At 44.6% G+C, this 17,176-nt stretch overlaps 1 protein-coding gene across 6 annotated transcripts in view; it reads left to right on the top strand.

Annotated features, from left to right (window-relative positions):
- CASK (calcium/calmodulin dependent serine protein kinase) overlaps nucleotides 1-17,176 on the top strand; it is a 215,338-nt gene that overhangs the window by 151,876 nt on the left and 46,286 nt on the right. For all 6 annotated transcript variants that reach the window (XM_023755377.1, XM_023755373.1, XM_023755372.1 and 3 more), the window contains 2 exons: nucleotides 9,677-9,754; nucleotides 12,270-12,350. In XM_023755377.1, coding sequence (XP_023611145.1) covers nucleotides 9,677-9,754; nucleotides 12,270-12,350 — 159 coding nt within the window. The remainder of the gene's footprint in view (nucleotides 1-9,676; nucleotides 9,755-12,269; nucleotides 12,351-17,176) is intronic.

Raw genomic sequence — 17,176 nt, 5'->3', positions numbered from 1 at the left:
AGCCAGTGAAGTATTCACCTGCCACATGGAGAAGCCACTCAAAGGGCTTTATTTGGTTTGGAGTTTTTTATACTTTTTTAAATATGTTTTTATTGATGTCAGGGAGGAAGGGAGAGAGAAACATCCATGATGAAGGAGGATCATGGATCGGCTGCCTCCTGCACGCCCCACACTGGGGATGGAGCCTGCAACCTGGGCCTGTGCCCTGACCGGGAATTGAACCGTGACCTCCTGGTTCATAGATCGAAGCTCAACCACTGAGCCACACCAGCCGGGCCCATTAAAATGTCTTTAGTACTTAAATGCTTGTGGTGTACACCGAAAAAGGAACACAGTCTGGCCATCTCTTGAGAAGAAGCTTTTCGAACTTGGACCATTCATGATTCTTCCTTCTAAGCTTCCATATCTCATCATTGGATTTGGATTGTTTTGTTTTGCAAAATCAATGTTGGTTCCCTATTAAGGATTCCAAGTAGCGACACCTCGTGGCATAGTTTTGCGGACCTGGGATTGACTGTTACTTAATCCCACTGAGACAGTTTATAAAATGCCTTAATTAAATTGGAACAATTCCTGTTCATTCCAAAATAGCTAAATGCGAGGCCCTCGTTCTCACGCTGCCAAGAAACAGGATTAAGTTCCTATAGAAGACTAACGATCACCTGCTGTCTTGTTTTTTCTAGTCATGCCTTTAAAACAGTAACAAACTCGACATTCAAAGAAAGATTATTAGCAGTTACTTAGAGGAAGCAAAACACGTGTCATGTTGAAAGAACTTACAGTAAAACAAAAGAAGAAATACAGTGGCTCCTCTGCGGGGGGGGGGGGGGGGAGATGCTCTCTAATTTGAATTCTAGTAAAACATATCTGGTTTCATCTGTAGTTAGAAATAGGTCCAGAATCTCTAAATATTTGCTACCCAACCAGTTCCACCCGGCACACACCCCGCTCCTTGTTTTGTAGGAAGCAAGAAAGAGGCTTGAGGAGGAGCCGTGCCTGGTCCAGCTTGGCCCAGTGTGTCTACTTTCGGAACTTAAAAGCCCTGGTGCAGCCCGGCCGGTGTTGCTCAGTGGTTGAGCATCGGCCTATGAACCAGGAGGTCAGGGTTCGATTCCCAGTCAGGCACGTGCCCGGGTTGCGGGCTCCATCCCCAGTAGGGGGCGTGCAGGAGGCAGCCGGTCCATGTTTCTATCTCTCTATCCCTGTCCCTTCCTCTTTTTAAAATCAATAAAAATATTTTTTAAAGGCCCAGACCGGTGTGGCTCAGTGGATCGAGCGTCGGCCTGCGGACTCAAGGGTCCCGGGTTCGATTCCGGTCAAGGGCATGTACCTCGGTTGCGGGCACATCCCCAGTGGGGAGTGTGCAAGAGGCAGCTGATGGATGTTTCTCTCTCATCGATGTTTCTAACTCTCTATCCCTCTCCCTTCCTTCCTCTCTGTAAAAAATCAATAAAATATAAAAAACATATTTTTAAAAGCACTGTCGCAGAGATGGTCTGTATGTGAAATGTACAGATCCATTTTAGTATAATACAACTTGTCATGTGTATTAATTTGCTGAAACTGCCATCACAAAGCACCCTGAACCGGGCGGCTGCAAATAGAAATTACTCCCTCGAGGTGGAGGTCCTAGATCAGGATGTCTGCTGGGCTGGGCTCCCTCCAAGGAGCCGAGGGAAGAATCCCTCCTCGCCTCTGTCCGTTTCTGGTAGTTGCCTGCAATCCTCGGCTTGTGGGTGCATCACTCCGATCTCCAACTCCATCTTCACGTGGCATTTTCTCCTGCATGTGTGTGACTCTGTGCCTTCACATGACTTCCTGTAAGGCCTCCTGGCATGGGGTTGAGGGCCCACCCTAATTCAATATGACCGCATCCATTTTAAAAATATATTTCTGTTTATTTCAGACCGGAAGGGAGAGGGAGAGAGAAATAGAAACATCAACGATGAGAGAGAATCATGGATCGGCTGCCTCCTGCACGCCCCACACTGGGGATGGAGCCTGCAACCCGGGCCTGTGCCCTGACCAGGAATCAAACCCGGGACCTCCTGGTTCATAGGTCAACTCTAAACCACTGAGCCACATCAGCCGGGCAATATGACCTCATCTTAATTAATGACATCTACAAAGACCGTATTTCCAGATACGGTCATATTCAGTAAACATGAATTTTGAGGGACAGTATTCAGCCCACTGCCTCATGGGAATCTGATTTTTGCCCTGAATTGATTCTTCGGGTGTGAGTGCAGATGACACAAATCTAATATAAAATAGTGACATGTTACAAGTGATACGCTACCCTGTCGTTCATGAATCGGGCTTTCTCGGAAATTGGTGTTAAAGTGCAGTTAGTTATGTCTTTTAATGATATTTTGAACTAGTTTGGGCTTGGAACTTGCATGTGACCCACGGGATGGTCACATGATGGATGTTTCTTTGATGGGCTGAAAAATCAAGAGGAGGTGTGGTGTGTTTTTTTTTTAGACAAAAAGCATTTTGCAAATTTTATTTCCTGATGATTCTCAGTCTTCTCACTTTCTTGTGGAAATGTTCCTATTACAGAATAAATGTTTATTTTATAAGTCAACAGTGTCATAAAACATTGTTAAGTGACACATTTATCTCTCACCCTGCCAAACTCTGACAACTGAGTTTTAAACATTCACCCACCATCTGTCATACCTCGGAGCAGCTTTTAGCGTTCACTGCTGTTTCAGAGCAAGGGTGAGACCCCACCTAGTTGAGATGATTTCTGTGGGAAGCCCTGAAATCATGTTTTCTAAAAATGTAATTAGTTATTAGATTAATGAAACAAAAACTACTGGCAATAGCCACGTAATTTAGCAGGGTGTTTTGTTTTTTAAAATATATGTTTCTTGATTTCAGAGAGAGAGGAAAAATAAGAGATAGAAACATCAATGATGGGAGAGAATCATGGATCGGCTGCCTCCTGCACGCCCCACACTGGGGATGGAGCCCACAACCTGGGCCTGTGCCCTGACCAGGAATAGAACCATGACCTCCTGGGTCATAGGTGGACGCTCAACCACTGAGCCACGCCGGCCAGGCTTTTTTTTTTTTTCTTTAATTTAGCTCTTTTATTTTTTTACTGTTTTTATTGATTTTGAGAGAGAGAGAGACACAGAGAGAGAACCATTAATGATAGAGAAACATCACCAATCAGCTGCCTCCTGCACGCCCCCTACTGGGGATCGAGCCCACACTCTGGGCATGTGCTCTGACCAGGAATCGAATTTAGCAGTTTTATATGATTAATTTATAAGTAGATTTTTATCATGGATCCAGTAACATTTTCAAATATTGCATTAGAAAGAAACCGGTGTCTGGACTCCTCCATATTTTGTTTCACTGGCGCCTGTATTATCATTCTTTGCTGCTCAGGGAGAGGCAGAGTTAGAGGTTTTCTCTGCCCCGGAGCTGGTACTGGAAAACTGCGACTTGATTTACTGTTTTGCTTTTTTGAGAGGATGTGAAATTAGTAGTCAGATTTGGGAACAGCATATTTTTAGAACTTGGATGTTTCCTAAAAGAGCTTCTACGGTAATTTGATGGTTTTGAGCAATTTGGAGTCTGAGAAAGAACCTGATACACTGTTGGATTTGGATGTTTAAATAGACTACCAGTCAGGAAATGCCAAAGCGAAGTTTCCCATGAGTTTCTAGTCCAGTTGATTCGCACTTAAATGTCTGCAATAATAAGGCCTGTCTGAGGGCCTTCAAAGGCTGAGCAGCTGGTACCTTCTCTGGGTCCCATCCCCTCTTTTTTTAAAATATGTTTTTATTGATTTCAGAGAGGAAGGGAGAGGGAGAGAGAGATAGAAACATCCATGATGAGAGAGAATCATGGATTGGCTGCCTCCTACACGCCCCACACTGGGGATCGAGCCCACAACCAGGCATGTGCCCTGACCGGGAATTGAACCTCCTGGTTCATAGGTTGATGTTCAACCACTGAGTCATGCCAGTCAAGCAGTTATGCTTTTTTATGAAAGGAACTTGAGGCCCAGTGCACGGGATCGGGCCAAAACTGGCTCTCCAACATCCCCCAAGGGTCCGGGATTGTGAGAGGGCGCAGGCCAGGCCGAGGGACCCCACCGGTGCACAATCGTGGCCGGGGAGGGACACAGGAGGTTGGCCAGCTGGGATGGGACCACGGGAGGGCTCCAGGGCATGTCCGCTCCGTCTCGCTCAGTCCCGATCGGCCGGACCCCAGCAGCAAGCTAACCTACCGGTTGGAGTGTCTGTCCCCTGGTGGTCAGTGCACATCATAGTGAGCGGTTGAGTGGCCTTAGCATATCATTAGCATATTACGCTTTGATTGGTTGAACAGCCAACCAGATGACCAGACACTTAGCATATTGGGCTTTTATTATATAGGATGTGTGATTTTCACTGAAAGCATTATTAATTACAGGAGGCCCTCTAGTTCCCGTATTTCTCCAGATGAATTAATTCTTCAGACAGGGGTTGGAATTTACTCTAAAATGCCGAGAACAATGAATCACCTAGTCCCCGGTACCAGTGTTTCCCAGTGAGTGCCATTCGCTGTTGTGACACCTCAGTAAACTTTACCAGAAGGCAATGGAATGTTCCCAAAGCCGTCGAAGTGCAGCAAGCACTGGTCTTTCTTTCCGGAAAGGAGGCCTTTTGCACCAGACAGGAATGCGATACGCTCAGTTAAAGAACATTCGGTGGGACTGGCTTCACAGTCCAGGAACATAGCTCTCCTTCTCTTTGCGGCCCTTCAAAAATTATCTCATCCAACCACTTCTGCTAGGCTGTCTTTGTCTTGTTCTCTTTTAACTTCCCACAACAGAAATTCGGTTTTGCTACAGCTCCTTGTCCAAATGCTTGGCGCTTACCTAAGCACAATAAAGGTCATATCATAATAAGTATTGCATCAGTCATTAAATAACATAGTATATGGCAAACCCAATGTAAATGTTTTCTTTTAAAGCAGCAACGTACTAATAGGATATTCATTTAGTGTAAATGTTATTGAACTATTGTTGTGGATGCTTCAATATGTAAAGCACATTCAGAAATGAGGTTTTTACCTTTTTTAACAATGTTTTTCGTGTTTTTTTAATGGGAAAGTTTATATTATAGTGACATTTCTCACAGTTGGGCAAACTCTTCGATCTGGTATTTGAAAGTGCACTGTTGCAGAAGGTTTGATTAAAGGCAAAATAAAGCCTGCCTATGTCATCTACGTAGGCTTGTTTTCCCTCATGATTTCTTTTGCTTGCTCAAGAATAGGCATTATGGCCTGGCTGGTATGGCTCAGTGGTTGAGCTTTGAGCTATGAACCAGGAGGTCCCGGGTTCAATTCCTGGTCAGGGCATATGCCCGGGTTGCAGGCTCAATCCCCAGTGTGGGGCTGTGCAGGAGGCAGCCGATCCATGATGTTTCTCTCTCATCGATGTTTCTATCTCTCTATCCCTCTCCCTTCCTCTCTGTAAAAAACCAATAAAATATATATATTTTTTAAAAATGAGATGATTTCGTATTTTGAATGGAAATAGAAAGTGACATAGTAGCGGATTCCTTCATCTTTATGTTGGAGGGTGCGATCTCAGGATTTCATATCACCACCAACTTCATTCTGCTTTGTTTCAAACAGCCCGTCTCAAATATAGAAGGCGGCCTCCTAACGGAACTGGGCTCGCAGACAGACAGACAGACAGAGCGCGTCCTCGGGCTGTGTGGGCACCTCTGCCGCGGCCCAGAGCGGGCAGGGAGCCTGGGGCCTGTGTACCAGACAGTCTCCAGCTCTGTTTCCCGTGCCGCTCCCTACATTTCCTCATTTCGCTGTGGGGTTTTTTTTTTTTAATGTTTTTGTGGGTTTCTTTTAATAAAAAATGCTGAGGTTGGGTAACTATCATTTCATTAGAAAGAAAAAACAAATAGATTCATTCTTGTTTTCTCTCCAGTGATAATACATTAACATTTTTCCCTCCCTCACCTCACCTTCTATGCTTCAGTTTTACAAATACATTTGTTATCTTCAATTTTCAGGAAAGCAAATAGCAAAAGGAATATATTTGGGGGGTGTTGTTGTTGTTGTTTAGTTTTGGTTTGGGGTGGGGGTTTTTTAATATTTTTTATTGGTTTCAAAGAGGAAGTGAGCGGGAGAGAGAGAGAAACATCCATGATGAGAGAGAATCATGGATCGGCTGCCTCCTGCACACCCCACACTGGGGATCGAGCCCACAACCCGGACATGTGCCCTGACCGGGAATCGAACCCTGACCTCCTGGTTCATGGATCGATGCTCAACCACTGAGCCACACCGGCCGGGCAAGGAATATTCTTTGTCATTTCAATCCACCTTGAATGTAGGCTTCTAGTGCATCAGCTACAGCTCTCGGGCCAAGCCAGGCGCCTGTTCTTGAAGGGAGTTGTGTTGTACCACAGCCACGCCCACTATTTTATGAATCGTTAGTGGCTGCCTTCACATGCGTGGCTGGGTTGAGTGGTTGTGACAAAGTTCAAATGGCCCTCCACGCCCGAATATTTACCATCTGGCCAGGAAAGGATGAGGATTCTAACATTTTTACCGGGGCAGGGCTGTAGTTGATTGGCTAATATCTTTATTGTTGAAAGTTTTACAGATGTCCCTCTTTCCCACCCCACCCCACCCCCCCCCCGCCGCCTCCTCCCCAGGCCTTTACCACACTATTGTCTGTGTCCCTGAGTTATGCATATATGCATACAAGGTCTTTGGTTAATCTCGTCCCACCCACCCTCACACACACACTCTGAGATTCGTCGATCCGTTGTGGCATGCTTCCACATGATACTTGTATTTCTCTGACTGGCTTATTTCACTTAGCATGATACTCTCCAGGTCCCTCCATGCTGTCTCAAAGGGTAAGAGATCCTTCTTTTTTACAGCTGCATAGTATTCCATGGTGTAAATGTACCACAGCTTTTTATCCACTCATCTATTGATGGGCACTTGGGCTGTTTCCAGATCGTGGCTATTGTAAGCAATGCTGGGATCACTGGGTGCAATAGCAGTTCCATATTTAATTTTTGAGGAAACTCCATACTGCTCTCCACAGTGGCTGCGCCAGTCTGCATTCCCACCAGCAGTGCACGAGGGTTCCCTTTTCTCCACATCCTCGCCAGCACTTGTTTGTTGATGGTAGCCATTCTGACAGGTGTGACATGGTACCTCATTGTCCTTTTAATTTGCATCTCTCTGATATCAAAATGAAAAGGGAACCCACTATATGAGAGAACATATTTGCCAATGATACATCTGATAAGGGGTTAATTTCCAAAATATATAAAGTACTCATGCAACTCAACAGATGGCCAAGAGACATATGAGGAAATGCTGAATGCCATTAATCATCACCTCACACCTGTCAGAATGGCTACCATCAACCAATCAACAAGTGACAAGGGCCTGAATAGTGATTCTCACTTTCCTACTCCATGCCTCAGTTTCCCAATCTGTAAAGTGGGGAGAATAGGGGTGCCAACCTTATAGGCTTATTTGAGGAATGTGTATTAAGAACTTTAAGTAGGAACTAGCATGTAATAAGTGCTCAATAAAAGTAGCACTTGTCATTGTTGTTATTAGTACTGTTATTCTTACTCTCAGAACTTAACACTGCATCTAAGATTGACAGCTGCCCGAAGCAGAGACTTCTAGACCCCGTTTCAAGTTCTGATTCAGTAGGTCTGGAGGGAGGCTAGAACCTGCATGGTTCCTACCCCCCTCAGCTGATTATGCTCCGAGTCCTCAAGAAAGCACTCTGAACCCTAGCCAGTGTGGCTCAGTGGCTAGAGCATCAGGCCTGCGGACCGAAGGGTCCCAGGTTCAATTCCGGTCAAGGGCACATGCCTGGGTTGCGGGCTCAGTCCCATGTGCAGGAGGCAGCCAATCCATGATTCCCTCTCATCATGGATGTCTCTATCTCTCCCTTCCTCTCTGAAATTAATAAAAATATATTTTTTTATAAAAACCACTCTGACCTGAGACCCAGGGAGCCGCGCTTGGCACAGCAAGGCCAGGCCGAAAATAAAAGGCCTCCAGTGGGATTTCTGTGGCTTTGTGAGTACCAAGCAGCGCGCATGGATCCGCTGTGTAAATAGAAACGCAGACGAAGCCTCGCTGCAAAGTGTGAGAGCAGCGCTCGTGGTAGCCCTTGGCCAAGAAAAAGACAAACTTTATGTGGTGAGATTCTCATAGAGCGATAGTGCCGCCAATGTTATTATTCATGTTGTTTTTGACTTTGATTGTTAATACTTGGACAGGTCGGGTGATGACTGTGTCTATTTCTTTTACGTGTTATGTATTTTCAATGTTTTTAGTTAACTGATGGCTCCTTGCATTGTTGGGGGGAGGGGAGCAGAGGCGGGGGCGTGGGTGGGGGGGGGGTGACCTCTCAGTAGTATGGCTGTACATAGTAGGGAAGTTTTTTTTTAAAAAGGCAAAACCAACCCCCAAAAGAATCCCCACGTATTTTAGAGAAGTGAGGAACCAGAAGTGGCAGCCCAGCCGAGCTCATTTTTAACTTGTCACTTTGCAAAGCAGGCTGTTGAATAAGACATTTCATCTGAGCTAGAAACCAATATTTCAGTTGCATTTCCACACTATAAAGATTCTTCTCTAATGAAGTAATGGTCTTCAGAAAGTTAAATTTTCAGACCATTTAGATTTGTGGGGCTTTTAAATATTTTTAGATTCTGTCCATGTCTTCTCTTTGGGGTAGCATGGAGGGACCTGGAAACTATTGTGCTAAGTGAAATAAGCCCATCTGAGAAAGACAAATATCACGTGATCTCACTGATCTGTGGAATCTAATGAACAAAATGAATTGACCAACAAAATAAGACCAGATGCAGGGAGCCGTGGAACAGACCGACACACCTCGATGTGGGGTTGGGGGGACGAGAAGAGATCAACCAAAGAACTTACATACTTATATGCACAGCCCATGGACACAGGCAATAGGCTAGTGAAGACCTGGGGGTGGGTAGAGGGTGAAGTGGGGGGTGGGATTGGGACGGGGAGATGGGAGATATCTATGATACTATCGACAACAAAAATCTATTTAAAAATAAATAAATACCATTTAAAAAACGAATGTCTTCTCAAACTTTGTGGCTCTCAGATTTTTAAGGCAAAGGTTATGTCCTTGGCTTCCTGTTGAGCCTTTGGGCTGGCGCTGTGGGTGAGCAGCCCTGGTGAGCAAACAGGAGCCTCTGCGAGAACATTCCTTCCTGGAAGGGCTTGGCTTGCCCTTTCCCAAGACTGAGATTTCTGTGAAAATTCCTCAGTCGGGTCTTGGCCAAAAAGCATTCTTTCCTTTTCCTCCGCCTTCATCTTGTTCACTGTTGCTTCTATCAGAGGGGAGCATCCCGCGAGTCCTGAAATATTGCTGAATTGAAAATGACAAGGCAGTCGCCACATTGACAGAATTTGGGGCCACCTCTTTAAAAGTGGTTCTGGTAGGATTTGCACACGACTCCTATTCCAGCAAGTTTCCTTGAAGGATCAAAAGATGAACAGGAAGATCCCACGGAAATCGTCAGCCTGCTCTTGGAAGAGGGAAACATTGTTCAGTGAAATAATAGACATGACGTGCTGAATTCCAGCAAAGAGTAATAAGTGATTGGCTTCTCTCCTTTGCTTTCAGCTGTATGACAAAATTAACACGAAGTCTTCGCCGCAAATCAGGAACCCTCCGAGTGATGCAGTACAGAGAGCCAAAGAGGTAAGTGACATATTTTGTATGTTTGTGTTTTAATATATTTCTATTGATTTCAGAGAGGAAGGGAGAGGGAGAGAGAGATAGAAACATCATTGATGAGAGAGAATCATGGATCGGCTGCCTCCTGCATGCCCCCCACTGGGGATCGAGCCTGCAACCAGGTCATATGCCCTAACCGGGAATCGAACTGTGACCTCCTGGTTCATAAGTCAATGCTCAACCACTGAGCCACACCGGCCGGGCTGAGGGACATTTTTGTAAACAGACCTGGGAGTCCGAGAGCAGCATTCCCCAGGTTCCAGGGCTGGTTCTGCTGTGTGAACCTGAACTTGTTAACACAGCAACTTTTGCTTCTCTTTTTTTTTTTTTAAGTTATTTTACTGCACTTGATGGAACAGACATGCTCTGAACATTTGAGTTGCTTTTTAAGGTGGAAATGTTTGCAAGTTAATTAAATATCTGCAACATGTAAGTTCAGAGATACGTCATTTCTATAAATTGTCAGATAATGTTTGTCTGTCAGACTTTTTAAAACTTTTTTGATATGGAAACGTGACATTGTAGAAAGTTGGGAAAATAAAAATTAATGCATGATCCCATCACCCTAACTCAGTAATTTTCATTTGCCTGTCCTTTTCCAGTCATGATCCATTTGCATAGAAATGTTTATATACAATCAAAATGTATCCTTTTTTTACCTGACATATAATGAGCATTTTCCTATGTTTCTACTTGGTCTGTGTAAATATAAGTTATGACGACATAATTTCTCTTTTTTATTACTAAATGCTCATGAATTGGCAATTCCTCCATTGTGAGACACCTAGTGGGGGGTTTTCCACTTTTTGATGTCATAAAAGCCTTCATGCAAATAAACATTTCCCTTTGGAAACTTTGTCTTATGAAGTGAGAGAATCTGAAGGGCATCATTCCTTCCCCACCAGGTTTACACACAAGACCTGTCCCGGAAAATATCAAATATTCATTGAGAAACAAAACCTCGGACAGGGGCCTGCGAGGCCCACCCATGTCTGGTCCGGGCACCAGCCAGGAGACATCCTCTCTAACTCAGGAGACCACACCTCGGTGTTTCAAATCATAGATTGAGGCCTGGCCTTTTTGGCTCAGTGGCTAGAGCATCAGCCTGCAGACTGAAGGGTCCCGGGTTCGATTGCGGTCAAGGGCATGTACCTCGGTGGCAGGCTCCTCCCCGCCCTGATTGGGGTGCGTGCAGGAGGCAACCCATCCATGTGTGTCCCTCTCACACTGATGTTTCTCTCTCTGTGTGTCTCTCTCTGCTCTCTCTAGAAATCAGTGGGAAAAATATCCTCAGGTGAGGATTTAAAAAATAAAACAAAATACAACTTCCTTTAAAAAAATTTTTTTAATTAAATTTTAAAATAAAGAAATAAGATCATAGATTGTGAGAGTAGCGAGGGACCAGAGAGAGTATATGGTTTCATCCTTTCATTTTCTAGTAGCAAAACTCAAAGCATAAAATACAGCAAGGAGAAGTGGCTTGTCGTGTAGCAAAATTAATGACCAGCATAACCAGTACTGGGTAAGTGTGCTTTGAGATAAGAAAGAAACCCTCCAGCCCTGGCCAGTTTGGCTCAGTGGATAGAGCGTCGGCCTGGGGACTCAAGGGTCCCAGGTTTGATTCCGGTCAAGGGCATGTACCTTGGTAGTGGGCACATCCCCAGTGGGGGGTGTGCAGGAGGCAGCTGATCGATGTTTCTCTCTCATCGATGTTTCTAACTCTCTATCCCTCTCCCTTCCTCTCTGTAAAACATCAATAAAATATATTTTAAAAAAGAAAGAAAGAAAGAAACCCTCCGGTTGCTGTTTGTCCCATGGCCCTGAGGTGGTGAGTAGCCTGTGGGTTTGCTGCTGAAATCGAAGCCTGAGGCTAAGGGCGCTCAGGCGTCCCATCCGCCCAGGGTGCAGGTCTCCCAGGGGAGGCGAGAGTTCCTACTGCAGGGATGGGCCCTCCGAGCCAGTCCTGCCAGGCAACCGTGATTGGCTCAACTTGGGGCATTGGATGTCGTTTGTATAAGCGCTCTGGGCCCAACCAGCTCCAATTAAGAACCGTAGCAAGATGTTTACTCTGAAGGACAATGGAGGCTTCCCCCGGCTCATGTCACAATCAAATTCTAAATGTGTAAACTCCATCTTGGTGGTAAGGGATAGTTTTTGAAGAACAGCTTCATTTTTCTTAATATATTTGTATTGCTTTCAGAGAGGAAAGGAGAAGGGAGAGGGAGAGAGAGAAACATCCATGATGAGAGAGAATCATGGATCGGCTGCCTCCTGCACGCCCCACACTGGGGATCGAGCCCACAACCCAGGCCTGTGCCCTGACCGGGAATCGAATCGTGACCTCCTGGTTCCTAGGTCGATGCTCAACCCCTGAGCCACGCCGGGTGGGCTCATCCATAACTTTTAATTTAAAAGACTTTTATAGTTTTAAAACATATCCTGTCTGCACTATGGTATATCTTGCTTTTTTATGTTTTAGGTATTGGAAGAAATTTCATGTTACCCTGAGAATAGTGATGCGAAGGAACTAAAGCGTATTCTAACACAACCTCATTTCATGGTGAGTAACCATTAAATCCCCACAGAGCTACAACTTTCCTTTCAAAAGAAGCTCTTCATATTTTTAGATTTTTTTATTAATGTATATTGGCATTCAATATTCTATTCGTTTCAGGTGTACACGATGTGATCGCTACCATAAGTCTATTAACCATCTGTCACTGTGCAAAGTTATGATATTATTAACATATTCTCTGTGCTGTACACTACACCCCCGGGGCTTCTTTATTTTTTAACTAGAAGTTTGTACCCTTCACCTTTTTAAAAAAGTTTCTAGCAGTCCTCATAAAACAGCCATCTTCATCAAATGCAATTTATTCCTGCAACATCAGACTGTTAACATTACAGTACAAAGTGACATGCGCACTGCTATCAGTAAACATTTCCAAAAAATAATAAATAATTCTTGTCATCTCTGAATATCGAGGTAGATGCTTGAAAGACATTTTCAGTCAAATATGTAATTGCCTGCTGTGTGCCAGGCGCCATGCTGGGCACTGAGGGTCGTAGTGAGGAGGACAAGGTCCCTGCCCTCAGGGCGCTCCCATTCTAGTGGGGACGGGGTGAGGGGAGATATGTGAGCCGGAGACAGATGGTGAGGAGTAAACTAACAAGATCATCCTATATAATAAAAAACTAATATGCAAATTGTCCCCTCGGGAGTTCGACCACTCACTGACATGCGCTGACCATCAGGGGGTGGTGTGGAATGAAGGAAGGCCCGGCAGCCGGCAGCCAGGGGAAGGAAGGCCCCCATCGGCCCTGATTGCCGGCCAGGCCTAGGGACCTTACCCGTGCACGAATTTTGTGCACTGGGCCTCTAGTTTCATATAATGATCATGACTATGAAGAAAAGAAAGGATAATGGGGCAGAGATGATAGTCAAGTGGGAGCTACTTTATTTTTTTTTAATATATTTTTACTGATGTCAGAGAGGAAGGGAGAGAGATAGAAACATCCATGATGAGAGAGAATCATGAATCAGCTGCCTCCTGCACGCCCCACACTGGGGATCGAGCCCACAACCCGGGCCTGTGCCCTTGACCAGGAATCGAACAGTGACCTCCTGGTTCATAGGTCGACGCTCAACCACTGAGCCACACCGGCCAGGCGGGAGCTACTTTAGATAACCAGAGGAAAGCCCCTCTGAGGTGTGAACGCTGAGCCAAGACTTGTGATACGAAAGAACCAGCCTTCTGAACGTGCAGGCCTGGGGAACAGCAATGAGCGACCAGGGGCAGGAAGGAGCTGTGTAGGGTCAACATATGGAAGGAAGGCCACTGTGGCTGCGACCTGGTGAAAGAGGAGCGAGTGGTACAAGCAGAGCTAGAAGACAGGGCCTTCCCGGCCATGGTGAGGAGTCGGGATTTGTCCTGATGGCACGAGGAGGGCACCGGGGGGTTGCAAGCAGGAAAGTACTATCAGCTCGGAGCTTTAGCTACTGCTGGGCTGATGGGCACAGAATGGACTGTAGGAGGGATGAGTTAAAAGAAGGAGGCCACTGAGAAGGCTGTTGTGAGAGGTGGTTGGGGCTTGGAGAAGGATGGGGCGGGCGGAAAATGGGCAGATTGAGATTCTACATCAGAGATGGTTGGATATGACAGAACTTGCTCAAGGTTGGCATGGGAGGTGGTGTGACTAATCCCTTTTACAGTTCACAGAGGAAACTGTGCCCTCAAGGCTTGTCCGGCTGGCGTGGCTCAGTGGCTGGGCGTCAACCTATGAACCAGGAGGTCAGGGTTCGATTCCCAGCCAGGGCACATGCCTGGGTTGGTGGCTCCATCCCCAGTGTGGGGCGTGCAGGAGGCAGCCGATCCATGATTCTCTCTCATCACTGATGTTTCTGTCTCTCTCTCCCTCTTCCTTCCTCTCTGAAATCAATAAAACATATATTTTAAAAAAAGAATATGCCAAGTAAAAAGAGGAAAATCAAAGATGGAATATTTTTCCTCAAATACGTTATAAGGGATGATTGGGCAATTGTTACTAATCAGAAATAGCTGTTACTTTTAATTACATAAGAAGAATCGTGTAATAGGAAAAAACACTTTTTGTACTGTAATAAGGATGTGGACAAGATAACTTCAGATAAGAGTGAAAAAAATCTGACTATTTTAAAATGAATAGAAAAACTATGAATTTCAGGTTCAAAAAGTGGTTCCTCTGGCTTCTTAATTTCACATCATAAAATGTACCACTTAATGAAGCTTTCACAACAACCCAAGGTGGTTTTAAACATTTTGTTTTGGGGCCCTAACCGGTTTGGCTCAGTGGATAGAGCGTTGGCCTTTGGACCCAAGGGTCCCAGGTTCGATTCCGGTCAAGGGCATGTACCTTGGTTGCGGGCACATCCCCAGTAGGGGTTGTGCAGGAGGCAGCTGATCGATGTTTCTAACTCTCTATTCCTCTCCCTTCCTCTCTGTAAAAAATCAATAAAATATTTAAAAAATAAAAATAAACATTTTGTTTTGGGGAAAGTATGATACAAATTTGCTTATAAAATCTTCTGTTCTACATCTGATTTCTTAAAGAAAAAAAGAAATCATTAACTTCTATTAGTACGTATGTCTTTACTGCTTTGTATTTTATAATTGCAATAAGCAAAGGATCTCTCTTTTTTAAAATTGCTATTTAGTGATTTTTAGAGAAAGAGAGGAAGGGGGGAGAGAGAGACAGAGAGAGAGAGAGAGAGAGAGAAACATCAATTGGTTGTTCCACTTATTTCCGCAATCATTGGTTGGTTCTTGACCAGGGACGGGACCCACAACCTTGGCGCATGGGGCCCGCACTCTAACCAACTGAACCACCGGGCCAGGGCCAGGGTCTGCTCTTTTGAAAAAATTAGTCTTTCGAATGGAATAATTAAAAAAGGTATTAGTGTGATAACATTTTTATCATGACTTTTAGAGTACAGACTTTAAAAAATCATTTAAATCTATACTTATTTACTCTTCCTTTAATTACTGCAAATATTTATAAGTATATGCATTTTTAAGTGTCAGGTAATTCAATGTTAAGTCCCCCTGTTTTACTGATCAGAAAGCAAAGAAAAAGCCAGATAATTGAACAAATAAGCGAAATTATAAATAGGCTAAGAATAACTCCCAAACCTTGGCATCATAACCACATATAAGCATTAAAATATTTTCCTTTAGCTATTAATATTTCTTTAAAAATACTAAGGTTTTGAAACCATAATTGAAAAATGTTTCTAAGATAGAAAGTTTCTGCGTTTAAAGGTCTATTTGACATAGTATATATAGCTCAGAATAGTATTTCCCACATGCTTCCCTCGGAGTGACCAGTGGGCTCAAGTTAAGTTGATAGGAAAACTAATCCTCATTACAAGCGAGCCCACTTTTAAAAGCATGGGCTTTGGAGCCAGTAAGATCTGGGTTTGGAACCACAAGGACGCCACTTACGAGGTGGGTGACCTCAAGCAAGCCTGGTGATCAGCTTTTAAAATATATTTGTATTGATTTCAGAGAGGAAGGGGAGGGAGGGAGAGATAGAAGCATCCATGATGAGAGAGAATCATGGATCGGCTGCCTCCTGCATGGCTCACACTGGGGATCGAGCCCACAACCTGAGCATGTGCCCTGACCTGGAGTTGAATCATGACCTCCTGGTTCATAAGTCAATACCCAACCACTGAGCCACACGGGCCGGGCTGGCATATTCTTTTTAATGGCTTTTTTTTTAACAACCTGTAAGTGGCCCCTTGTATTCTATTTGCAGATACATTGGAGCCTCAGGTTGACTTTGATCTTGTGGCAAACTGGTTACTATCAAGTATGACCTCCTTTGGTAGCATAATTTGAGCGTTTTTCTTTTAAAGTTCAGTTTGAGTATTATTTTGTGATTCCTTATAAATAATACATTAAAATACAAGTATTTGCTTATATATTTAAAAGGAGAAATAGGAAGAAAAGGGAGAAATAGAAATCACTTGCCAAAAGCAGCATAAACACTTTCTCTCCAACCCATGTCCCCGCCATTATAACCTAACAAAAGCTTGGTTCTTTGTTTACCTGGCGACGTGTCCTCCGATCCTACTAAGCACCTTTTTTAAAATTCACTAATTATGGAAGGCACACCTAGAATGGATACAGTTGGGCTAATTTTAGCAGATGAAGTTTTCAGTTTGTCTATTATTGGCTTTTGCTTTGTGCACTAAGTCTTCGCTCTCAAGTGGCCACAATGAAAGCAGGAAAACAGGCATTTACCTGCATAGCAGCGCCTCCACACGTGGGCTCTGGGCACCGGCGCAGGGGTCAGGAGGTCAAGGCCTCAGGGCCACCGTGAGCCCCGCTCTCCAGCTGTGCCCTTGGGTGTCCCTCCCCCAGACGCCAGCTCAGACCAGCCTCGGAAACTTTGCAAATCTCTGCCACTTTATTAGAAACCCAAATGCGCCCTGACCGGTGTGGCTCAGTGGCTAGAGCGTCGGCCTGCAGACTGAAGGGTCCCAGGTTCGATTCCGGTCAAGGGCATGTACCTTGGTTGCGGGCACATCCCCAGTAGGGGGTGTGCAGGAGGCAGCTGGTCGATGTTTCTCTCTCATCGATGTTTCTAACTCTCTATTCCCTCTCCCTTCCTCTCTGTAAAATATCAATAAAATATATTTTAAAAAAAGAAACCCAAATGCATATATTGCTCTAAGCACATGCACTTCTGATGACAAGCCAATCCCGTCTTTGTAATTGCGCTGCATTGTTACTTTCTTTTTGCCTCGGACGCATGCCTTTGAAATTAAAATAGCCAAGTCATAACTGTGATAAGCCTTTAATTAAATAACTTAATTTGAGATGCTAAGGGTTGTACTTTCAA

The sequence above is a fragment of the Myotis lucifugus genome, unplaced genomic scaffold (genome assembly GCF_000147115.1).
Source record: "Myotis lucifugus unplaced genomic scaffold, Myoluc2.0 scaffold_76, whole genome shotgun sequence".
In the NCBI taxonomy this organism is placed as follows: domain Eukaryota; kingdom Metazoa; phylum Chordata; class Mammalia; order Chiroptera; family Vespertilionidae; genus Myotis; species Myotis lucifugus.
The sequence above is the reverse complement of the archived record's forward strand: the minus strand, read 5'-3'. Positions and strand labels throughout refer to the sequence as shown.